Source organism: Scyliorhinus torazame, chromosome 1 (assembly GCF_047496885.1).
Source record: "Scyliorhinus torazame isolate Kashiwa2021f chromosome 1, sScyTor2.1, whole genome shotgun sequence".
Taxonomy (NCBI): Eukaryota; Metazoa; Chordata; class Chondrichthyes; order Carcharhiniformes; family Scyliorhinidae; genus Scyliorhinus; species Scyliorhinus torazame.
The window spans coordinates 224175751-224202493 of record NC_092707.1 but is presented as its reverse complement, the minus strand read 5'-3'; the positions used below and the strand labels follow the sequence as shown (position 1 = coordinate 224202493).

Here is a 26743-nt window from a genome sequence, read left to right as displayed (position 1 = left end):
AACGCATCAAGAAGCCCCCCAAGGTCCTTCCAGCAGCCTGCAGGCTCCTGGGCTACAACGGAAATGCCATCACGGCACTGGGATCCAGCCATCTACTCGTCTCCAACCGGAGCATCCATGCACGGTTACGTTTTGAAATTGTCAAGCCAGACAGGGCATCCCTACTTGGCGCGCATGCCTGCAAGCAGCTGAACCTCGTGCAGCGGGTTTGCACAACGGCATCCTCCAAGGTGGATCTTCAGGCCGGCATTGACGACATCCTCGCTCAGTATCTGGATGTGTTCGACGGGGTAGGCACGCTGCCATATCGATACAAGATTCGGCTCTGACCTGATGCCAAGCCAGTGGTCGAAGCACCACGCCGGGTCCCGAGAGAGAGACTGGCTGCTGGTTAGAGAGAGATAGGGAGAGACTGGCTGCTCGTTGGAGAGGGAGAGAGAGAGAGACTGGCTGCTGGATAGGGAGAGACTGGCTGCTGGTTGGATAGAGAGAGCGACTGGCTGCTGGTTGGAGAGAGAGAGACTGGCTGCTGGTTGGAGAGAGAGAGAGACTGGCTGCTGATGTGTTGTGTATGTGCATGAGTACGTGCGTGTCTGGCTCCCTCGGAGTCTGAGGGGTCACACTTCCCCACACCCTCCATAGACCAACGCACTTGCGTAATGGGTAAGGGTAAGTGAATAAGTATCTGTTGTGAGCCAGGAAACAAAATTTGACCCTCTTGCACTCTAATGGTTACCCCATCATACCGGTGCCAAAGAAGAACCAGGCAACGTGCCTCAATGACTACCGCCGGTGGCCCTAACGTCAGTCATAATGAAGTGCTTCGAGAGGTTGGTCACGAAGCGCATCAACTCCATACACTCAGAACGCCTTGATCCACTGCAATTCGCATACCGCTCCAACCGGTCCACAACAGACGCCATGTCCCTGGCCCTACACTCATCCCTCTAGCATCTCGACAACAGGGACTCCTAAATCAGACTCCTATTTATTGACTACAGCTCTGCCTTCAACACCATTATCCCAGTCAAGCTCATATCTTGGGCTGCACGGTAGCACAGTGGGTAGCACTGTTGCTCCACAGCGCCAAGGTCCTAGGTTCGATTCCCAGCTTGGGTCACTATTGTGCGGAGTCTGCATGTTCTCCCAGTGCCTACGTGGGTTTCCTCCGGGTGATCCGGTTTCCTCCCACAAGCCCCGAAAGACGTACTGTTTGGTGAATTGGACCTTCTGAACTCACTCTGTGTACCCAAACAGGTGCTGGGATGTGACGACTAGGGGCTTTTTACGGTAACTTGCAGTGTTAATGTAAGCCTACTTGTGACAATAAAGATTATTATCAAAGCTCCAAAGCCTAGGACTTGGCTCCTCATTCTGCAACTGGATCCTCGATTTTCTGACCCTCATACCACAATCCGTAAGAATAAACAACACCTCCACAATAGTCCTCAATACCGGGGCCCCGCAAGGCTCCGTACTTAGCCCCCTACTATACTCCCTGTACGGTAAGACGTCTTACAACACCAGGTTAAAATCTGAACGGGTTTGTTTCGGATCACTAGCTTTCGGCACACAGCTCCTTCCTCAGGTGAATCTAGAGGTGGGTTGCAGAAACGTATATGTAGACAAAGTCAATGATGCAAGATGATACTTTGTTTGTGAGTCTTTGCAGGTAATAAGTCTTTACAATTCCAGACATAGAACATAGAAAATACAGCACAGAACAGGCCCTTCGGCCCACGATGTTGTGCCGAACCTTTGTCCTAGATTAATCATAGATTATCATTGAATTTACAGTGCAGAAGGAGGCCATTCGGCCCTTTGAGTCTGCACCGGCTCTTGGAGCAACTGGAGAGAGGGATAATCACAGGTTAAAGAGGTGTGAATTGTCTCAAGCCAGGACAGTTGGTGGGATTTCACAAGCCCAGGCCAGATGGTCGGGGGGTGAATGTAATGCGACATGAATCCAAGGTCCCAGTTGAGGCCGTACTCGTGTGTGGAACTTGGCTATATGTTTCTGCTCGGCAATTCTGCGTTGCCGCGCGTCCTGAAGGCCGCCTTGGAGAATGCTTACCCGAAGATCAATACTCCCTGTACACACATGACTGCGTGGCAAAATTTGGTTCCACCTCCATCTACAAGTTTGCTGATGACACGACCATAGTGGGACGGATCGCGAATAACGACAAGTCAGAATACAGGAGGGAGATAGAGAACCTAGTGGCAACTATCTATCGCTCAATGCCAGCCAAACTAAAGAGCTGGTCATTGACTTCAGGAAGCAAAGTACTGCGCACACCCTTGTCAGCAACAACGGGGCCGAGGTGGAGATGGTTAACAACTTCAAAATCTGAGGGGTGCACATCACCAAAAGTCTGTCCTGGTCCACCCACGTCGACACTACCACCAAGAAAGCACAACAGCGCCTATACTTACTCAGGAACCAAAGGAAATTCGGCATGTTCACATTGACTCTTACCAACTTTTACAGATGCACCATAGAAAGCATCCTATCTGGCTGCATCACAGCCTGGTATGACAACTGCTCAAGAAGGGGAATAGGGAAATCCCTGGGAATTACAGACCAGTCAGTCTTACGTCTGTGGTGAGCAGAATACTGGAAAGGATTCTGAGAGATAGGATTTATGATTATTTAGGAAAACATAGTTTGATTAAAGATAGTCAGCATGGCTTTGTGAGGGGCAGGTCATTCCTCACAAGCTTTATTGAATTCTTTGAGGATGTTATGAGACACATTGATGAAGGTCGGGCAGTGAATGTGGTATATATGGATTTCAGTAAGGCATTGATAAAGTTCCCCATGGTAGGTTCATTCAGAAAGTTATGGGGCATGTGCTACAGGGAAATTTGGCTGTCTGGATACAGAATTGACTGATCGAAAGAAGACTGCGCGTGGTTGTGGATGGTAAGTATTCCGCCTGGAAGTTGAACAGTGGTGTCCCACAGGAATCTATTCTGGGACCTCTGCTCTTCGTGGTTTTTATAAATGACTTGGATGAGGAAGTGGAACATAGAACATAGAACAATACAGCGCAGTACAGGCCCTTCGGCCCACGATGTTGCACCGAAACAAAAGCCATCTAACCTACACTATGCCATTATCATCCATATGTTTATCCAATAAACTTTTAAATGCCCTCAATGTTGGCGAGTTCACTACTGTAGCAGGTAGGGCATTTCACGGCCTCACTAGAACAATGGTGGGTTCATAAGTCTGCCGATGACACTAAGGTTGGGGGAGTTGTCGATAGTGTCGAGGGCTGTTGCAGGTTACAGCAGGACATTGACAGGATGCAGAGCTGGGCTGGGACGTGGCAGATGGAATTCAACCTAGATACATGTGATTCATTTTGGAAGGTCGAATTTGAATGCTGAATACAGAGTTAAAGGCAGGGTTCTTGGAAGTGTGGAGGAACAGAGGGATTTTGGGGTCCACATACATAGATCCCTCAAAGTTGCCACCCAGGTTGATAGGGTTGTTAAGAAGGCGCATGGTGTGTTGGCTTTCATTAACAGGAGGATTGAGTTAGAGCCGTGAGGTTTTGCTGCAGCTTTATAAAACCTTGGTTAAACCATACTTGGAATATTGTGCCCCGTTCTGGTCGCCTCATTATAGGAAGGATGTGGATGCTTTGGAGAGGGTGCGGAGGAGATTTACCAGGATGTTGCCTGGACTGGAGGGCCTGTACTGTGCTGTACTGTTCTATATGCTCGGCCCAAGACCACAAGAAACTTCAGAGTAGTGAACACCGCCCAGTCCATCACGGATCTGCTTCCCATCCATTGACTCCATCTCCACCTGGGAAAACGGGCAGCATAATCAAAGACCCCTCCCACCCGGCTTACTCACTCTTCCAACTTCTTCCATCAGGCAGGAGATACAGAAGTCTGAGAACATGCACAAACTGACTCAAAAACAGCTTCTTCCCCGCTGTTACCAGATTCCTAAACGAACCTCTTATGGACTAACCTGATTAATACTATACATCTGTATGCTTCACCCGATGCCGGTGTCTATGTATTTGCATTGTTTACCTTGTGATGCCCTATTATATATCTTTCTATTTTATTTTATTTTCATATACTTAATGATCTGTTTGAGCTGCTTGCAGAAAAATACTTTTCACTGTACCACGGTACACGTGACAATAAACAAATCCAAATCCTTTATTAATTACTCAATATTTTAAATGATCAATTTATTATTTTAACATGGCCTTATTTTTGCTAAGGATCTTGTTTCTTTTCTTCATGCATCAACATTTTACGGATATTCATGTTTAATATTGCACCTAACTTTATCTTTTTGAAATTTGCTCATCGGCCCCTGGCACAATTTTAAAAAATTGAAATGTGGCCCCTCGCATGAATGTTGGACAAGCCTGATCTGGAAGATCAAGGGCAGCAGATCCATGGAACATCACCCTCCAAGCCACTCACCATCCTGATTTGGAGATATATTGCCGTTCCTTCACTGTTAATGGATGAAAATCCTGGAACTTTCTCCCGAACAGCATTGTGGGTGTACCTACGGCTCAAGAAGGCTGCTCATCACCACCACCTCAAGGGATGGGCAATAAATGCTGTCCTAGCCAGGAAAGTCCGCATCCCTTGAATGAATTTTTAAAAGATTAAAGGTGCATTAAAATTAGCTCAGAAAGATGTATTTTGATCATTTCTAACCACAGTGAATTAACATTAAATAGATCTCATCTTTGATGGCAGATAATTTAATATACAACAGTGCTGATTTAATGCTGACTTCTTTAGGTGTTGGGGTTGGCTCAATGGCAACACTCCCGTTTTTGAGTCAGAATTGAATGTGATCAAGTCCTCATCATAGAATCATAGAATTCCCACTGTGCAGAAGGAGGCCGCTCAGCCCATCAAGTCTGCACCAACCCTCAAAGAGCACCCTAGCTGGGCCCAGTCCCCCGGCCTTTCCCTGTAACCCCACCTAACCTGCGCATCTATGGGCTGTGGGAGGAAACCGGAGCACCCAGAGGAAACCCACACAGACATGGGGGAAAGTGCAAACTCTACATAGACAATCACCCAAGGCCGGAATTGAACCTGGGGGGGCAGCAGTGCTAGCCATTGCCCACCGTGCTGCCCCTAACTAAGCCGGCATTTTCGCTGTAGAACTACGGTCATGCTATATTGTTAACGGTGTAATCTTTTGGATGAGATTCTATCTGAGGCCGTGGCTGCCCATTCAGATGGATATAGCAGATCCCATAGTTGCTATATTTGCCTGCATAACAGCAATGACTACACATTGTTCTCCCCGTTGTGTAGGTTTCCTCTGGGTGCTCCAGTTTCTTCCCACAATTCAAAGTTGTGCAGGTTAAGTGTATTGACCATGTTAAAATTGCCCTCTAGTGTATCCAAAAGATGTACAGGTGAGGTGGAGTTATGGGGATTAAGCGGGGGAATGGGCCAGGTTAGTGTGCTCTTTCATGGGGTCGGTGCAGACTCGATGGGTTGAATGACCTCCTGCCCTAAGGATTCTGATTCGTTTTCTGACTTGAATGTGTCACAGATAAGGGATTTCTCATTTACTCATGTTCCGGCATTTACCTGTCTATTGATTTGCATAATTTTCAGTGTTCTGTCACTGTCAGAGCAAGATCTTTGGTATCAGATTGCTCCCCCTTCTGTTGGGTAGCTTTTTCTTTTTCAGGGGTTGACTGTGTTATTACACTAGCTTCACCTGTATTATGCCTAGACATCATTTCAGAGGCTGGTTCCAACAGATTAATGAATTTTTCTACCTCGGATGAATTGGGCTCCAGTTTTTCATGTCAGTATGGATTCTCTCAAGAAGCCTTTAAAACTGCTTTAAAACTTGTGCTAACCATCAAGACAAGGGCAGGGACCCTGTAAAGAAATGGTCTCCATCATTTATGTCTTAAGGTTTCAGGGAGACCTGGACAGAATGGTGAAATGGACAGACTCATAGCTGATTAAATTTAACACAATTTGAAATAATGCATTTGCTTAAAGTTTAAGGAGAGACAATAGAAACTAATTTGTACAATTTTATGGAGAATGCAGGAACAAAGACTTGAGGGTGCATTTGCATAAATCTTTGAAGGTGACAGGACCAGTTTCAAATGCTGTTTTTGGGAGGGGGAAGAGCATGAAAAATCCTTTGCTTTATCAGTGGAGTACAAAAGCAGGGAAATTATGCTAACTCCTTATAAAAGACTGATGAGACCCGAGTATTCTGTTCTGAAGTATACTGTTCAATTCAGGGCACCACACTTTGGGAAGGATGTCCAGGCCTTGTGCAGTAGAGATATGCCAGAATGGTACCATGGATGAAAGGCTAAATTATACGAATGACTGACAAAGCTGGAATTATTCTCCTTCGAGCAGAGAGGGTTAAAAGGAGATTTGATGATGGGTGGTTAAAATCACAAAGGGTTTTGATAGAGTAAATAAGGTCAACCATTTCCACTGTCGAGAGGTTTTTGAAGTAACTGAAGGCTGATAAAGGAAATGCAGTGGATGTTGTCTATATGATTTTGAAGAAAGCCTTTGACAAAGTACCTCATAAAAAGGTTGGTTTAAAAAAAAAAAACGGTGGCTCATGACATAGGAGGGTTAGTGTCAGTTTAGATTTTAAAAATTAGTTTAAGGATAGTTCCATTGAGGGGATTCAGCTCCAAGGTTAGTTAGAGAAGCTGGTGTTGATCCCCTTGGAGCAAAGGAGATTGAGGGGAGATCTGATAGAGGTGTACAATATTCTGACAGGTTTAGCTTAGGTAGACAAAGGAAACCTGTTCCAATAGCTGATGGTATACGGACTAAGGGAACATAAATTTAAGGCTTTGGGCAAGAGATGCAAGCGCTGTGAAAAATAACTTTTTTATGCGGCGAGTGGTAATGACTTGGGACTTGCACCTACAAGGGTAGTAGAAGCAAAGACAATCAATGATTTCAAAAGAAAATTGGATGGGCAGCTGAGGGAAATAAACTTGGCGGGTCAGAAGATAGAATGGGAGAATGTAACTGACTAGATTGTTCTACAGAGAGCCAGCATGGATTTGATGGGCCAGATGCCTCATTCTGTCCTGTGTGACTCGAGAAGGGTCTGTAATCATCGGAGACAAATCTAAGGTTATTGATAAAAGAACCAGGGTTACTTGAGCCATTTATTTATAGTGACCTGAAATGCATTATCTGAAAGGATAGTGAAAGCAGATTAAATAGTAACTTTCAAAAGAGAATTAGATAAATACTTGAAGGGGAAAAAGGCTAAAGGGTTACGAAGAAAAAGTACGGATTAATTAAATGCCTCCAGCAAAGAGCTGGAAATGCACGATGGGCTGAATGGCCTTCACTGCTGTATCATATCGTACTCATCTAATGAGTTGGTTGTTGAGTCCATTTGAATCCGTTGACCATGCAAACAGAATGAATATTTCATTGCCAATAGTTAAAATTGGAGAAGCTGCATTTCTAAAGTACACATTCTATAATATATGTAAACTGATGTACCTTCTAAGTTGTCAATTTTGCTGGACTCCAGCTATTGATGTCACATGCAAATTTCCTGGTTACACTGCTTCAGGCAGACCATTGCAGAGTGCAGTTGTGGTTCAACTGCAGACTGGAGCTTGTCGAGGTGAGATGACAATAGATGTGGAAACTTGTAGGCTGTAAAAGTGTTGAAGTAAAAATGAGCGATCATTGAGGATATTGATAGATTTATGATCTTTGCAGTGGATGAATTTCTGGTACAGGAAGGTCCTGCCCTCCTTGAAATGCGAATCCGACACCTCGTCAAAGGAAAGAGAATTGATCAGGCTACAAAGTTGGCAAAAGTTTGTGCAGAACATCCAGAAATCGGTACAAAGAGTATTTTTAAACAGATCTACCTTACCTGTCTCTGTACTGCATCATCCAGCGACATATTGATGGAAGAGGTAAGCATGGTTCAATTATTGGTTATCTTATGGTTTTGCAAAAGCAAAGCAGGCCTTGTAATTTTGTGAAAGATTATGTTCTTTCAGGACTTTCACATGCAGCAGTATTATTTCCAAACAGAAAAATTTAGTTTTGTGATATTTGCAGGAAGTCAATTACCAGTGGATGCTCTAGTCATCATTTTCAAATCCTCACTGAATGCAGGTCGATTGGAGGACTGCTAACATTGTACCTTTGCTTAAAAATGTAGCAAGGGATAGACATGTTAATACAGGCCAATCAGTCTAATCTCAGGAGTAGGCAAACTATTGGAATCAGTTCTGAGAGGCGAGATAAACGGTCACCTGGAAAGACACAAAATAATCAATGACAGCATAGATTTGTTGAGGGAAGATCGTGTCTGACCAACTTAAGGAGGTAACAGGAAGGGTATATCAGGGTCTTGCCATTGATGTGGTCTACTTGAATTTTGACCAAGCTTTTGATTCAGCCCACGATGTTGTGCCGACCATTTATCCTAATCTAAGATCAACCTAACCATCACCCCTTCAATTTACTGCTGTCCATGTGCCTGTCTAAGAGTCGCTTAAATGTCCCTAATAACTCTGACTCCACCACCTCTGCTGGCAGTGCATTCCACACACCCACCACTCTGTGTAAAGAACCTACCTCTGACATCTCCCCTATACCTTCCTCCAATCCCCTTAAAATTATGTCCCCTCGTGACAGCCATTTCCACCCTGGAGAAAAGTCTCTGGCTATATCCATGCCTCTCATCACCATGTACACCTCTCTCACGTCACCTCTCTGCCTTCTTCGCTCCAGTGAGAAAAGCCCTAGCTCCCTCAACCTTTCTTCATATGACATGCCCTCCAGTCCAAGCAGCATCCTGGTAAATCTCCTCTGTATCCTCTCCAAAGCATCCACATCCTTCCTATAATGAGGCGACCAGAACTGGACACAATATTCCAAGTGTGGTCGAACTAGAGTTTTATAAAGCTGCAGCAAAACCATGCGGCTCTTAAACTCAATGCCCCTGATAATGAACGTCAATACACCAAATGCCTTCTTAACAACCCTATCAACCTGGGGGGCAACTTTGAGGGATCTATGTACGTGGACCCCAAGATCCCTCTGTTCCTCCACACTTCCAAGAATGCTGCCTTTAACCCTGTATTCAGCATTCAAATTTGATCTTCCAAAATGAATCACTTCACATTTATCAAGGTTGAACTCCATCTGCCACTTCGCAGCCCAGCTCTGCATCCTGTCAATGTCCTGCTGTAACCTGCAACAACCCTCAACACTATCGACAACTCCCCCAACCTTCGTGTCAACATCAAACTTACTAACCCACCCTTCCACTTCCTCATCCAAGTCATTTATAAAAACCACAAAGAACAGATCCTTGCAGGACACCACTGGTCACTGACCTCTAGGTGGAATACTTTCCATCCACTACCACTCGCTGTCTTCTTTTGATCAGCCAATTCTGTATCCAGACAGCAAAATTTCCCTGTATCCCATGCCCCCTAACTTTCTGAATGAGCCTACCATGGGGAACCTTATTAAATGTCTTATTGAAATCCATATACAAAACATCCATTGCCCGACCTTCATCAACGTGTCTCGTCACATCCTCAAAGAATTCAATGAGGCTTGTGAGGCATGACCTGTCCCTCACAAAGCCATGTTGACTATCTTTAATCAAACTATGTTTTTCTAAATAATCATAAATCCTATCTCTCAGAAACCATTCCAATATTTTGCTCACCACAGACTGATGGGTCTGTAATTCCCAGGGATTTCCCGATTCCCTTTCTTGAATGGGAACAACATTCGCCTCCCTCCAATCATCTGATACTACTCCAGTGGAGAGTGAGCACGCAAAGATCATCACCAATGGCGCAGCAATATCCTTCCTCGCTTCTCGTAGTAACCTTGGGTATATCCCGTCAACTGGATTTTTAAAAAAATACAAGCCCATGGGATCCAGTGGAATGTGAGGTGACTTGATCAAATATTGGCTGAGTGGCAGAAAAAAAAGGGTTGATGGGTATTTTTGTGACTGGGAGGCTATTTCCAGTGCGGTTGTGCAGGGCTCAGCTCTAAATCCCCTGCTTTTTGTGGTATTTTTTAATGATTTGGACTTAATTATAGGGACACGATCAAGGAGTTTGCAGAAAATGCAAAAGTAGGTCACGTGGTTGATGGTGAAGGGGGGAAGTTAGAATAGAATTCCAATAGTGCAAAAGGAGACCATTTGGCCCTTCTGTCTGCCCCAGCCCTTTCGGCCCATGCCCCCACCCTATACCCATAACCCAGTAACCCCACCTAACCTTTTGGACACCAAGGGGCAATTTAACATGGCCAATCCACCTAACCTGCACAGCTTTGGATTGTGGGAGGAAACCAGAGCACCCGGAGGAAATCCTCGCAGACATTGGGAGAAATGCAAAACCCACACAGTCACCTAAGGCTGGGATTGAACACGGATCCCTGGCGCTGTGAGGCAGTAGTGCTAGCCACCATGTCGCCTCATTGAGTTGTGGACTGAAGAAAGATATCAATGGACTGGTCAGGTGGGCAGAAAAGTGGCAAATGGAATTCAACTTGGTGATGCATCTGTGATGTCAAGCAAGGCAAAGTAACACACAATAGGTGAGAAAATACTGAGGTATAAAGGAAGTGAGTGCTTATCCAATGATCCCTGGATGCAGCAGAACAGGTCGATAAGGAGGTTAAGAAGATATCAAATATTTTCCTTTATTAGCTGAGGCATAAAATATAAAAGCAGGGAGCTTATGCAGCATAGCACACTAGTTAGGCCACAACTTCAGTACTGCCTGCATTTCTGGTCACCTCATTACGGAAAGGATGTAATTGCACCAGAGAGGGTATGGATAAAACTGCCATACATGTTGCCAGGACAGAAAATTGCAGCTATGAGGAAGGATTAGATAGGCAGGGGTTGTTTTCCTTGGAACAGAGAAAGCTGTGGGGAGATTTGATTGAGATATACAAAACTGAGGGACCCGGACAGAATGAATGGGAAGTGCCTATTAGGCAGAGAGGTCAGTGACTAGGGGATATAAATTTAATGTAATTAGTTGAAGGATTGAGCGGAACTGAGGAAAAGTTTCTCTCCCCAGAGGGTGGTAGTGGCCTGAAAGGGTAGCAGAGGCAAAAACCTTCAATTCATTTAAAAGGTGTCTGGATATAGACCTGAAGTCTGAAACCTCCAGGACGACTGATCAAGTGCTAGAAAATGGGATTAGGCTGAGTGACCGGTTTTTCAATTGGTACAGGAACGATGGGCAGGGTGGCCTCTTTCTGTGCTGTAAATCTTTTCTATATTTTCTAAATATCTGAAATAGATGTGCAGGGATGTGGGGAAAGTGCAAGGGAGTGGCAGTATGTGTATTGCTCCTTAATGGAGCCAGCATATATAGACACGGCTGAATGGCCTTCTGCTGTAACAATTCTATTCGCTGATATTTCTTTTTAAGTTTAATATTAATGTTTCTGTAAGTAAAGCTCAGCTGGCTGAGAAGAGGGCACAGAGAAAACAAAGGTCAGCAAATCATACACCTTCTCAGCCAACTGTCGTGTTCTGCAGCAAATGCAGCAGAGACTACCATGCCAGCTCCTGAGCCGCACCACGTGATGCTCAACACAGAGCTCACCACTACAGCACAGATCATCTTACAAGGCTGCCACCCAGAAGTTAATTTTCTGTTGTTTCATCTCAAATACAAGACCAGAGTTCAACCATCAGAATCAATTCAGTCAATTTAATTTTTTCTGCATGGTGATTTTTGTAGGGTACGATTGATATATCAGTGCAAAAAAAAAAAAAATATTTATGATGAAGGCTAGCAGCATCACATCAGAAAAGCTGGTTATCGTGATGTCTGCTCCCTCTAGGATAATCAGTTTAGTCACCACAGCAGCAATAATAATAATTGCCTCATCAGAAGATGAGGTGCTGTTCCACCAGTTTGTGCTGGGCTTAATGGAACATTGTGTTCATTCTTTGCCCTTGAATGTCTCCCTCTCTACTTCACCAGTGGTGAGATTGCCATCAGCCATCTTGGTCAGAACTTTTGGCGCTCTGTTCATATATCTATCCACCTTTTGTATGTACCTTCGAAGGTCTCCCGTCAACCAATCTGTTTGATCTTTAGTTGCCATGCACAGTAGTGTTCCAGAATTTTGGAGATATATCAGTTGCTTTGCCTTGTTATTGCTCCAAAAAGTTTATTTCAGTTAGTCTGCAAATTTTTGTTTGTTTTGAAGATCTCAGCAGTTGATTGCAAGGATGCATTGGAGATGATATGCAACCTGGAGTCTGATGGGGAGGAGAACTTAGCCCTCATCTTGTGCACAGCTTTCCTCACACGGCAGCTTCAGCAGGGAGACGTATACTGTGCATGGTGAGTCCCCCTTCTCACCTGCTGGAGATGAATTATGTGTTATTACAAGAACATTTGCTGAACTAATTTGATTTTGTGTGGAGGTTCGCCGTAAGAGTATATGGTTCTCGAGTTGCAGCCAGAGGAAAGCAGATCCTTCATTCCAGGTGTCTGATATTCCCAAAATTGTTTAACCAATGCAGAGATGAAGTCTCCATTCTGTTGCTGTTTTAGCTATGTCTGTACAGCCTGGCTTATAATATATATGTTATCAATTTTCTTTGATAAGTATTGTGCTTGTCTGATGACTGAGCAGAAGAACAATCATTTTTTTTTCCGTTTTAGATGTTCAGAATCAGCATCAAGCACTCTAGCATACCCAGATATAAAGTCCTCATTACTTGGACACAATAACGTGCCTTTAGTTATCCTTAGAAGAACATTCCGAATCCACCACTGTGCACTATTCCTATGGCCTCTCTGAGTGATATTGCAGTCTGTGCCAAAGTGTACAGATTAATGCTATAGAACATAGAACATAGAACAATACAGCGCAGTACAGGCCCTTCGGCCCACGATGTTGCACCGAAACAAAAGCCATCTAACCTACACTATACCATTATCATCCATATGTTTATCCAATAAACTTTTAAATGCCCTCAATGTTAGCGAGTTCACTACTGTTGCAGGTAGGGCATTCCACGGCCTCACTACTCTTTGCGTAAAGAACCTACCTCTGACCTCTGTCCTATATCTATTACCCCTCAGTTTAAAGTTATGTCCCCTCGTGCCAGCCATTTCCATCCGCGGGAGAAGGCTCTCACTGTCCACCCTATCCAACCCCCTAATCATTTTGTATGCCTCTATTAAGTCTCCTCTTAACCTTCTTCTCTCCAACGAAAACAACCTCAAGTCCATCAGCCTTTCCTCATAACATTTTCCCTCCATACCAGGCAACATCCTGGTAAATCTCCTCTGCACCCGCTCCAAAGCCTCCACGTCCTTCCTATAATGCGTTGACCAGAACTGTACGCAATACTCCAAATGCGGCCGTACCAGAGTTCTGTACAGCTGCAACATGACCTCCTGACTCCGGAACTCAATCCCTCTACCAATAAAGGCCAACACTCCATAGGCCTTCTTCACCACCCTATCAACCTGGGTGGCAACTTTCAGGGATCTATGTACATGGACACCTAGATCCCTCTGCTCATCCACACTTTCAAGAGCTTTTCCATTAGCCAAATATTCCACATTCCTGTTATTCCTTCCAAAGTGAATCACCTCACACTTCTCTACATTAAACTCCATTTGCCACCTCTCAGCCCAGCTCTGCAGCTTATCTATATCCCTCTGTAACCTGCTACTTCCTTCCACACTATCGACAACACCACCGACTTTAGTATCGTCTGCAAATTTACTCACCCACCCTTCTGCGCCTTCCTCTAGGTCATTGATAAAAATGACAAACAGCAACGGCCCCAGAACAGATCCTTGTGGTACTCCACTTGTGACAGAACTCCATTCTGAACATTTCCCATCAACCACCACCCTCTGTCTTCTTTCAGCTAGCCAATTTCTGATCCACATCTCTAAATCACCCTCAATCCCCAGCCTCCGTATTTTCTGCAATAGCCTACCGTGGGGAACCTTATCAAACGCTTTGCTGAAATCCATATACACCACATCAACTGCTCTACCCTCGTCTACCTGTTCAGTCACCTTCTCCAAGAACTCGATAAGGTTTGTGAGGCATGACCTACCCTTCACAAAGCCATGCTGATTATCCCTGATCATATTATTCCTATCTAGATGATTATAAATCTTGTCTCTTATAATCCCCTCCAAGACTTTACCCACTACAGACGTGAGGCTCACCGGTCTATAGTTGCCGGGGTTGTCTCTGCTCCCCTTTTTGAACAAAGGGACCACATTTGCTATCCTCCAGTCCTCTGGCCCTATTCCTGTAGCCAATGATGACATAAAAATCAAAGCCAATGGTCCAGCAATCTCTTCCCTGGCCTCCCAGAGAATCCTAGGATAAATCCCATCAGGTCCCGGGGACTTATCTATTTTCAGCCTGTCCAGAATTGCCAACACCTCTTCCCTACGTACCTCAATGCCATCTAATCTATTTACCTGGAGCTCAGCATTCTCCTCCACAACATTATCTTTTTCCTGAGTGAATACTGACGAAAAATATTCATTTAGTATCTCGCCTATCTCTTCAGACTCTACACACAACTTCCCATCCCTGTCCTTGACTGGTCCTACTCTTTCCCTAGTCATTCGCTTATTCCTGACATACCTATAGAAAGCTTTTGGGTTTTCCTTGATTCTTCCTGCCAAATACTTCTCTTGTCCCCTCCTTGCTCGTCTTAGCTCTCTCTTTAGATCCTTCCTCGCTACCTTGTAACTATCCATCGCCCCAACTGAAACTTCACACCTCATCTTCACATAGGCCTCCTTCTTCCTCTTAACAAGAGATTCCACTTCTTTGGTAAACCACGGTTCCCTCGCTCGGCACCTTCCTCCCTGCCTGACCGGTACATACTTATCAAGAACACGCAGTAGCTGATCCTTGAACAAGCTCCACTTATCCAGTGTGTCCAACACTTGCAGCCTACTTCTCCACCTTATCCCCCCCAAGTCACGTCTAATGGCATCATAATTTCCCTTCCCCCAGCTATAACTCTTGCCCTGCGGTGTATACTTATCCCTTTCCATCCTTAACGTAAACGTCACCAAATTGTGGTCACTGTCCCCAAAGTGCTCACCTACCTCCAAATCCAACACCTGGCCTGGTTCATTACCCAAAACCAAATCCAATGTGGCCTCGCCTCTTGCTGGCCTATCAACAAACTGTGTCAGGAAACCCTCCTGCACACACTGTACAAAAAACGACCCATCTAATGTACTCGAACTATATCTTTTCCAGTCAATATTTGGAAAGTTAAAGTCTCCCATAATAACTACCCTGTTACTTTCGCTCTTATCCAGGATCATCCTCGCCATCCTTTCCTCTACATCCCTAGAACTATTTGGAGGCCTATAGAAGACTCCCAACAGTGTGACCTCTCCTTTCATGTTTCTAACCTCAGCCCATACTACCTCGGAAGATGAGTCCCCATCTAGCATCCTCTCCGCCACCGTAATACTGCTCTTGACTAGCAGCGCCACACCTCCCCCTCTTTTGTCTCCTTCTCTGAGCTTACTAAAACACCTAAACCCCGGAACCTGCAACATCCATTCCTGTCCCTGCTCTATCCATGTCTCCGAAATGGCCACAACACCGAAGTCCCAGGTACCAACCCATGCTGCCAGTTCCCCTACCTTATTTCGTATACTCCTGGCATTGAAGTAGACACACTTCAAACCACCTACCTGAACACTGGCCCCCTCCTGCGACGTCAAATCTGCTCCTGACCTCTCTACTCTCATTCTCCCTTACCCTAAAACTACAATCCAGGTTCCCATGCCCCTGCTGCATTAGTTTAAACCCCCCCAAAGAGCACTAACAAATCTCCCCCCCAGGATATTTGTGCCCCGCAGGTTCAGATGTAGACCATCCTGTTTGTAGAGGTCCCACCTTCCCCAGAAAGAGCCCCAGTTATCCAGAAATCTGAATCCCTCCCGCCTGCACCATCCCTGTAGCCACGTGTTTAATTGCTCTCTCTCCCTATTCCTCATCTCACTATCACGTGGCACGGGCAACAACCCAGAGATAACAACTCTGTTTGTTCTAGTTCTGAGCTTCCATCCTAGCTCCCTGAAAGCCTGCCTGACATCCTTATCCCCTTTCCTACCTATGTCGTTAGTGCCAATGTGGACCACGACTTGGGGCTGCTCCCCCTCCCCCTTAAGGACCCGGAAAACACGATCCGAGACATCACGTACCCTTGCACCTGGGAGGCAACATACCAAACGTGAGTCTCTCACGCTCCCACAAAATCTCCTATCTGTGCCCCTGACTATCGAGTCCCCAATTACTAATGCTCTGCTCCTCTCCCCCCTTCCCTTCTGAGCAACAGGGACAGACTCCGTGCCAGAGGCCCGTACCCCATGGCTTACCCCTGATAAGTCGTCCCCCCCACAAGTATCCAAAGCGGTATACTTGTTTCTCAGGGGAACGACCGCAGGGGATCCCTGCACTGACTGTTTTTTCCCAGTCCCTCTTACAGTTACCCATCTATCTCCAATCTTTGGTGTAACTAATTCCCTGAAGCTGCTATCTATGACCCCCTCTGCCTCCCGAATGATCCGAAGTTCTTCCAACTCCAGCTCCAGTTCCCTAACTCGGTCTTGGAGGAGCTGGAGATGGCAGCACTTCCTGCAGGTAAAATCAGCAGGGACACTAACGGCATCCCTCACCTCAAACATCCTGCAGGAAATAGATCACTCCCCACCAGTACTGGTTAAGATTGTCCAAACTTTCATCCGTTTAGGCTCCATATGAGCTTTGAGCCTGAGAAAAACAAGTGCATGCTATCCCACTGTATCACCAAATCCCAATGTTCTTCAACAGATTAAAAAAACATCTGCACTGTTAACAAAAGAATAATCGATAGTACTGCAAGAGTGAAAGGGCATGATAATTAAATGGTGGGATGTTTTATTTGAAGCACTACAAGAAGTTTTGTTGAGACTTTTTGCTTTATAATCTCACACATTTACTTTACAATGTTTTAAATTAAAACTTTTCTGTGCTAACGTTCCGAAATTTGCTTTGGAGCCAATTGTTGAAATGGTTTAATGGCATTCTACTGTGTTTAATTTGTTCGTAAGCTTGGGCTTAGAAAACAGAAAAGCGAATCTTATGGTACAGTTAAGTATTTGAGTGTGCCTGCGTACCTTAAAGAATTGCTTGTTAAGGATAATTTTGTGATAAAGGAAGTGCACGGCGGTCTTGTGGGCAGTGGGTAGCGTCCCTACCTCTGAGTCAGAACCTCCAGATTCAAGTTCCACTCTAGGACTTGATGGCCATGCAAGATGCATTCATATGGTTGCCAAACAGGTTGCATATCAACTTGTAAATCCTTCCACCAAGACAGATGGTAAGAGCAAGATTCGAGGAGAGGAGGAGGGGGGAAGGGTTGGGGGGGAGAGACTAAGTTTCTTGATTAAAAAAGGGGATATGGGGTTCCGGGGAGACGACAGGAGAATGGGGATCAGAAACATATCAACCATAATCAAATGGCAGATCAGACGTGATGGGCTGAATGACCAAATTCTGCTCCTATATCTTATGGTCTTATGTAGAAAGGTCAGGGGGAGGGAGTAGGTGCCGAGAAGAGTTTGGAGGTGGGGTGGGTGTTGCTGAGATGCTATGAGGGGCATGAGGAGAGCCGTTTGAGTGTGTCCTAGGCCCAACCATCTTCAGCTGCTTCATCAGTCACTTGCCTTCCATCATAAAGTCAGCATTGCGGATGTTTGTAGATGGCTGCACAATGTTTAGCACCATTTGTGGCAACTAGTACTGAAGCAGTCTCTGTCCAAATGCAGCAAGACCTGGACAATATCCAAGCCTGGACTGACCAGTGGCAAGTAACTAGTTCCAGACAATGACCATTTCCAACAAGAGAGGATCTAACCATAGCCCCATGACATTCAATGGCACTACCATCACTGAATCTCCCCTTATCAACATCCTGCCGATTACCATTGACCAGAAACTGAACTGGGCCAGCCATCTAAATACTGTGGCTCACAGAACAGGTTAAGAACTATGAATCCTGAAGCAAGTAACTCACCTGACTCACAAAGGCTATCCACCATCTAAACGGTAGCACAGAGAGGGCAGCATGGTGGCGCAGTGGGTTAGCCCTGTTGCCTCACGGCGCCGAGGTCCCAGGTTCGATCCCGGCCCTGGGTCACTGTCCGTGTGTGGTTTGCATATTCTCCCCATGTTTGCGTGGGTTTCACCCCCACAACCCAAAGATGTGCAAGGTAGGTGGATTGGCCACGCTAAATTGCCCCTTAATTGGAAAAAATGAATTGGGTACTCTAAATTTATATATTTTTTTAAACGGTAGCACAGAGGGTACCACTGTTGCTTCAAAGCGCCAGGGTCCCAGGTTCAATTCCCGATTTGGGTCGCTATATGTTCTCCCGTGTCTGTGGGTTTCCTCCAGGTGCTCCGGTTTCTCCCCACAAATCCCGAAAGACGTGCTGTTAGGTAATTTGGACATTCTGAATTCTCCTTCCGTGTACCCGAAAAGGCACCGGAATATGGCGACTAGGGGCTTTTCACAGTAACTTCATTGCAGCGTTAATGTAAGCCTACTTGTGACAATAAAGGCACAAGGCAGGAATGTAATGGAATACTCTCCACTTGCCTGGATGAGTGCAGCTCCAACAACACTCAAGAAACTCGACAGCATCCATACAAAGCAGTCCACGTGACTGCTACCCTTTCCACAAACATTGAAACCCTCCACCACCGACGAACAGTGGCAGCCGTGTGTAACATCTACAAGATGCACTGCAGGAATTTACCAAAATTTATTTGGCTTAACCTTCCACACCCACGACCACTACCACCTAGAAGGACAAGAACAGTAGATAACTGGGAACGCCACCATCTGGAGGTTTCCCTCCAAGGCACTGTGACTTGGAAAAATATTGCCGTTCCTTCACTGTCGCTGGGTCAAAATCTTGGAATTCCATCCCTAACAACACTGGGTGTAACTACATCTCAGGAACTACAGCAGTTCAAGAAAGCAGCTTATCACCACCTTCTGAAGGGCAACCAAGGATGGGCAATTAATGCTGGCCTAACCAGAGATGCCCACATCCATAAATGATTTTTTTAAAAAGGGTGAGGCAGTGTGTTTGAGTGGGTGCTCCCATTAAAAATGACAGAAAGAAGGTAAAACTTGGAAGTATTTGGTTATTATAATAAATATATACATATAAGACATAGAAACATATTTTAAGTTTGTTTTTGTAAGTTTGTACCTGTTGCACAATGATCATAATTTTTTGTGACTTAATTCTTCAGCATAATAAGGATGTTGCTCAGGGGTTCCTTCAGTACGTTTGGGAGGCCACAAGGGTTCTGCAGCTGGAAAAGTTTGGAAAATCCTGGGAAATCTATACCATCACTATCCGTAGCTCCAGGCTGCAACATGTGTACCATGATCATGTAGTGTAGAGTAACTCGGGCTATGTGGAGGGTCAGTTAGCTGGACAGCCAGCAAGGGCCAAATTTGTGCTAATTGCATGGGGTTTGATCCCTGTTCTCGCTAGGGTGGTTTAAGGACCTGCATCTTTGCCCTACCCATGGTGGAGATCAAGGTGCTGTTATCAAGCAGAGAACTGAAGAAAAATAATGCAAATGATTTGATAGTGTTTCAGAGTGATTTCCAAATACATGGTGTGAGCTTCTTGATTTCCCCACGCCACCTCGTGGAGAGGAGCAGAGTTGCAAGGCCGCCATCACAGTTTTTGGTAAATGATACAAAACTGCCATAAGGAGTATAGAAGCCAGAAGCATTAAAGTTGTAGCGGGTACAGCAAGTAATTGGGAAGGCGAATGGTATGCTGGCCTTTATTGCAAGTGGAAAGAGTATAAAGTAAGGAAGTCTTACTCATGCAGCTGTATAATAAACTCTATTGTCACAAGTAGGCTTACATTAACACTGCAATGAAGTTACTGTGAAAAGCCCCTAGTCGCCACATTCCGGTGTCTGTTCGGGTACACAGAGGAATGTCCAATTCACCAATTCAGAATGTCCAATTCACCGAACACGTCTTTGGGGACATGGGGGGGAAACCAAGCACCCAGAGGAAACCTACACAGACACGGGGAGAACGTACAGACAGTGTGACCCAGCCAGGAATCAAACCTGGGACTCTGGCGTTGTGAAGCAACAGTGCTAATCACTGTGCTACCGTGCTGCCCAGACAGGCATTGGTGAGACTGCACTTAGAGTACTATACTTTGGTCATCTCACTTATGAGACACTTGCTTTTGAAGCAATTCAGAGAAGGTTCACCAGACTGATTTCTGGGATAAAGGATTAGTTATGTGTAGGAAGGGTTCAGTGGGTTGGGTCTTACTCATTAGAGTTTAAAACAATGAGGCATGATCTCATTGAAACATATAAGATTCTGAGGGGATTTGACAATGGGGGAATCTCGAACAAGGGGACACAATTTTAAATCAAGATACCTCCCATTTAAGATGTAGATGAGGAGGAATTTTTCTGAGTCGTTAGTTTTTGAAATTCACTTCCCCAGCAAGCAGTGGAGGCTGGGTCAGTGAATATGTTCAAAGATGAGATAAACAGATTTTTGATTGACAATGAAGTCTAAGATTATGGAGGGACCGGGAGGAAAGTGGAATTAGGGCCATAATCAGATTAGCCAAGATCTTGTTAAATGGTGGAGTAGGCTCGAGGGGCAAAATGGCCTACTGTTCCTATTTCTCAAGTTCTTAAATAGAGTTGGGTCTGCAGCATTTTTTTTTTTTTTAAAAGCCATTCAATCCAAATGGTCTGTGCCATACAAACCTCCTTCCACCCCTGTTCATCTAACCCTATCTGCATATCTTTCTTTTCCTTTCTCCTTCATGTGCTTATGTAACTTTCCCTTAAATACATCTTGGAATTGTAGAATGATGCAGCATTTGATAATTCCAACCATTCAAACCAATGCTCTTCGGTAAATCTTGGCTATTAATCCCCTACCCTTTCCCCAAAGCCCTCTACTTTCTTCTCCAAATATTAACCAATTCTCTTTTGAAGGTTCCCATTGAATCTGTTTCCGCCACGCTTTCAGGCACCACATCAACTCAGTGTTTCTCTTTTAAAAAAAAAAGTTTCCCATTTGTTGCCCCTAATTCTTTATCACTTTAAATTTGAGCCAGTGACCCTTCTATTGATTTCTCCTTAATTACTCTATCAGAACTATTCATGATTTTGAACACCTATAACAAAAACCCTCTTTATTTATGCTGTGTGTTCAGCTACTCTTTGTGGTTAGTGCATTCTTGTTGTCACCACTCTAAATAACGAGGCTTCTCAGGAAATCCATGTTAATGATACTTTTATAATCATGACCTCTAGCAGAAACATAAGTGGAAACATTTTTCTACTTCCACCCTATCAAATTCTTTCATAATCTTAAAAGCCTCTATCAAGTCACTCCTCAGCCTTTTCTTCTAGAAAAGAGTCCCAATTTGTCCTGTCATGGATATCTTCTTGGTTCTGGTATCATCTTTGTAAATCCTTTTGGCCCTAGTTTCTGTGTGCTTTATATAATATTTAGGCTTCTGCCAGAAAATATCACAAGACAACTAACCAGAATGCAGAAGTCTCACCTTCCATGTTCTGGGAGGCACTGAAGGCAATTCTTAGGGGAGAGATTATAGCCTACAAGGCACTTAGCGATAGGGAAGAGAGGGTGGCCAGGCAACAATTGATCAACTCCATTCTGGAGGTCGATAGAAAGTACTTTTAAGGTCCCAACCTTAGAGCTTCTGGCGGAGAGGAAAAGCTACAGTTGGTCTTCAACCTGCTATTCACCAGGAAACCAGTGCACCAACTCCGCCAGACACTGGGACCTTCTACTAACATGGGGAAAAGGCTGGCCGCCTACTGGCTCACCAGCTGAGAAAGCAGGCAGCCACGAGAGAGATAGCTCAGGTGACGAATAGCAATGTCAGACTGGTAACCAATCAAAAAGAGGTCAACTGAGCGTTCAAGACCTTTTACTGAGAGCTGTACACCTCCGAACCCCTCGACGGGGACGGGGAGATCAATTGGTTCCTTGATGGATTGGACATGCCAGCCGTGGGGGACGATAGACGGGGGGAGAGCTGGAAGCACCAATTGAACTGGGAGAGATCATGGGGAGTATCAGCTCCATGCAGGTGGGGAAGACGCCGGGACACAACGAGTTCCTGTTGGACTCCTATAAGAAATTCACACCAGCCCTTGCCCCACACCTACAGGAAATGTTCGCAGACTCGCTAGCGAGGGGCACCCTGCCTCCAACACTAACACTGGCCGCTATATCGCTGATATCAAAAAAAGACTAGGACCCGACGGAATGCGGATCATACTGACCCATTCCGCTGCTCAATGTAGACACGAAGATACTCGCGAAAGTCCTGGCCAAAAGACTGGAGACCTGCATACGGTGGTTGCAGAGAACCAGATGGACTTTCAAGAGTAGGCAGGTAACTGCGAACATCAGGCGACTGCTGAATGTAACAGTGACCCCATCCGGGGAGAGAACACCAGAGGTAATGGTCTCCCTGGACATAGAAAAGGCCTTTGACAGAGTCGAGTGGAAGTACTTCATTGAAGTACTGGAGTGGTTTGGGCTAGGGACGGGGTTCACCTCGTGGGTGAAACTCCTGTATGTCAACCCAAGCGAGAGTTCGGACCAACACCACCAAGGTGAGAGTTCGGACCAACACCACCAGCTCTGAATATTTCCAGCCACACAGAAGCACAAGGCAGGAATGCCCAATATCCCCGCTCATGTTCGCCCTGACAATTGAACCTCTGGCAATCACCCTGTAAGATGCAAAAAGCTGGAAGGGCATCCAAAGAGGCAGAGAGCACAGTGTCGCTCTATGCGGGTGACTTGCTCCTCTACTTCTCCGACCCCTGAACGGCCTGAAAGCAATCATGCAACTTCTGAGAGAGTTTGGAGCCTTCTCGGGCTACAAGCCCAACCTGGGCAAGAGTGAGGCATTCCCGGTGAACCCGAATGGGGAGGGGCAGAGCTGGAGGGACTACCATTAAAACTAGCCCAAAACACATTCCGCTACCTGGGTATCCAGGTAGCCCATGATTGGACACTGATTCACAAGTAGAATTTCTGGCGGAGGAAGTTAAAAAGGACCTACAGAGATGGGATGCACTCCCGCTTTCCCTGGCAGGGAGAGTGTCGATGATCAAAATGAATGTACTGCCGAGGTTCCTCTTCCTGTTTAGATACATAGTGATCTTCATCCCCAAGGTATATTTCCACAAAATACACAAAATGATCATGGTGTTTGTGTGTGTGTGGGGGGGGGAGGGGGGGTAAGAACCCAAGGATCCCTAAGTCAACACTGCAAAGGAGGAAAACTATGGGCGGTCTAGCCTTGCCAAATCTACAGTACTACCACTGGGTAGCCACAGCCGAGAGAGATGGGATGAAATGAAAAAGTTGGTGAATTCAGAATTATAAATGTTCTCAGTAGTGAATGTAAACCTAATGTGCTCCTGTTTAAAAAATCCTGTCTGGGTGGCACTATAGCGTAGTGGTTAGCACTGTTGCTTCACAGCGCCATGCACCCGGGTTCGAGTCCCAGTTTTTGTCACTGTCTGTGCGGAGTATGTACATTCTCCCCGTGTGTGCATGGGTTTCCTCCGGGTGCTCCGGTTTCCTCCCACATTCCCGAAAGACGTGGTTGTCAGGTGAATTGGACATTCTGAATTCTCGGTGTACCCAAACAGGCACCGGAGTGTGGCGACGAGGGGATTTTCACTAACTTCATTGCAATGTTAATGTAGGCCTACTGGTGATACTAATAAAGACTATTGTTATTAATTCTTATTATATGAATGAGGAATATAGTATATGAATTTCATTGCCAGGATGATGCCGGGTACTTAGGCCATATGTCCCCAACGATTGGCAAGAGCTTATCAAATAGCACATCCCTCCAGCTGTTTGCAACAGAGTACACATCGTAAACCAGCCCATGCCTTCAAAATTCAGGACATAACTTCCAACATTCAATGTGATTTTGTGATTGGACAGCACTAGCTGATTAATCCTAAATGTGCTAGGAATTACAATAAAAATCAGTTTAAGATTATAAATTGGGCTCACAAGGTGGATCAGTTATATTTGGTCGAAGCTCCAAATATTCATATGCAGGGACATAACCTCCGTAGGCAAAAGGAACATGTCTGACCATTGCGCCTTTTTTTAATTTGAAACAAAAGAGATGGGGCAACAATCTCCATGAACCCACTTTGACCAATCAGAGCCTATTTACCAACAGCCCTCTGCCCTTTTCCTATGCAGTATAAATTGTTGCTCCATTTGAACTTTGGCATTCTTGTTTTGATGAGTGCAAGATGGAAAGCTTTTTCCAACAATGTTCACAATCTGTACTACCAAGCCAACTATTTCCAATGAAATTAATTTGGCAAACACTCAACCATTGAGCAATTTTATTCATGTTTTATTGTATGTTGTCACATTCGTCCTCAGTGTTAACTACACCCTGTAAGTTGGTGTCCACAAAAACTTTGTTATATTTTATTCCAGAGTCCAAATCGTTTAAATAAATTGTAAACAGCTGTGGTCCCAGTATTGATCCTTGTGGAACAGCACTTTGCACCAATTGCTAGCTGAGTAGTTACTCTCTTCTGTTTTGTAGCCAGTAGTATGTTCCATGCTCCTAATTGTCCCCTGACTCCACATGCTCTGATCTTGTGAAATCAGTAACAGCTAAATACTTTTAATTTCAGGGAACTGACACTCTTCTGGAGCAAACTACAACAACGAGCAGAGTCTTCCACACAGACCTTTCTGGAGTGCTGTCGGCAGTTCTCTATGTTGTCGAAAACAGTTTATCATATTTTCTTTCTTATTAAGGTCATACAATCAGAGGTATGAATAATCTATTGTGCAAAGTTCCACTGCATGCTATATTTGAGAACTAATTTTCATCATTTTTGATTTGAATGTATAACAGAGCAAGTATAGAAGTATGAGAGGAAAGAAGAAACCCTGGTGCTGTAAACTAGTCTGTGATCAACAGCTAAGCACTTTTTAAAACTCTTTCATGGGCTGTGGTGTCACTGGCTAAACCAGCGTTCATTGTCCATCTCTGATTGCCTTCGAGAAAGAGATCTTATTTTTGTGCAAACGGGAGAATGTAATTCTAGAAAGAGGAAATAACTTTAATTTACATAACGCCTTTCACATTCTCAGGGTTTCCCAAAATACTGCACAGCTTATGAATTTCCTTTGAAAGTTGGTCACTGTTATTTTGTAAGCAAGTACGTGCACAAAGCACTATCCCATAGCAGCAAATTAGATAAATGAACAGTTTGGTGATTAATTCATGTTTTCAGTTTGGATAAGTATTGGTCAGAATACTCACTGCTCCTCTTTAAAAAGCACAACTGGCTCTTTTATATCCATCTGAAGGGTAGATAGGCTGACATTTTGAATCTCATTTGACTGTTCGACAGTGCAAATGTCCGTGAGTACCGCTCTGAAGTATCAGCTTAGATTGTGCTCTAATCAGAATGTAGGGTTTGAATCCAAAGCCAATGAATCCTGCCAGTGTATTACCATGGCTAATGCTGGAAGGTTAACTACAAAATTGATTTTTTTTTTTCCTCCGTGAAATTCATCACATTAATGATTAGGTAGGTTATCATAGCTTTGATCTGTTGCACTTGATATTACTATTCAAAGCCAATAATTCCCCATTAAATAATTTTCTGCTTACAGGACGTGATCCAATAGCCACGCTGGCAGTGCCACCGGGGCACCTGCCCAAAGTGTGTTGCCCTGAAAGTCAGCTCACTGCTGCGCAGCGTGGCCAATAAAAAGCAGGAGACCCCGCTTCCGAGATCTACCCGGCTTGCAACGCCTTGCAAGACCTAAAGCAATCTCGCGAGACATTGCAATGTAAATTCCGCCCATTGTGGGCATGATCACCTATTGACAAATCTTCATATTGAACTGAGACAGCTGTCTCACTTTAAAGTGCAGATTCCAGAGCTTTTTAATAAAATTAGTGACCCAATTTCTTTTTCCAATTAAGGGGCAATTTAGCGTGGCCAATTCACTTAGCCTGCACATCTTTGGGTTGTGGGGGTGGAACCCACGCAGACACAGGGAGAATATGCAAACTCCATCCAGACAGTGACCCGGGGCCGGGATCAAACCAGGGTCCTCAATGCCGTAGTTAGCAGCGCTAACCACCGCCACCATGCCACCCTGCAGATTCCAGAGTTATCTAAGGCCTGGAGATCCATCCCCTTTGCCTCGGTGAACTCGGGTTAGTGCCGTTTGGTACTGGTCACTCGGGATCAGAGGACTCCAGCTGCATGTCCTTTGGGCAGGGTTGTGTCCTGGCACCATGGAAATCTGCCGTGTTGAAAGTCTAAAATAATATGTGGTGAAGTATGAAGTGGTACCATCAGTATAGATAATTGTTTATCAGAACCATTGAAGAGTGTACATGTACATTGGACCATAGCTTCACTCGGAGTGAATACACTAGTGTAAATCACCTCCCATCTGGCAAACATCCATTCACCACCATCTCCTATTCCTGTTACTGCTACACCATCTCCTATTCCTGTTACATGTCCATACTACTGCTTTCATAATTAACATCG

The 26743-nt window shown here is 44.9% G+C and overlaps 1 protein-coding gene across 5 annotated transcripts in view; it reads left to right on the top strand.

Moving 5' to 3' along the window:
• LOC140419086 (zinc finger protein 292-like) overlaps positions 1-26743 on the top strand; it is a 277845-nt gene that overhangs the window by 237433 nt on the left and 13669 nt on the right. For 4 of the 5 annotated variants that reach the window (XM_072502855.1, XM_072502854.1, XM_072502860.1 and 1 more), the window contains 3 exons: positions 7753-7955; positions 12256-12392; positions 24854-24995. In XM_072502855.1, coding sequence (XP_072358956.1) covers positions 7753-7955; positions 12256-12392; positions 24854-24995 — 482 coding nt within the window. Of the gene's footprint in view, positions 1-7752; positions 7956-12255; positions 12393-24853; positions 24996-26743 lie in introns of those variants that run through there. The other variant, XM_072502874.1, reaches the window with a different exon arrangement.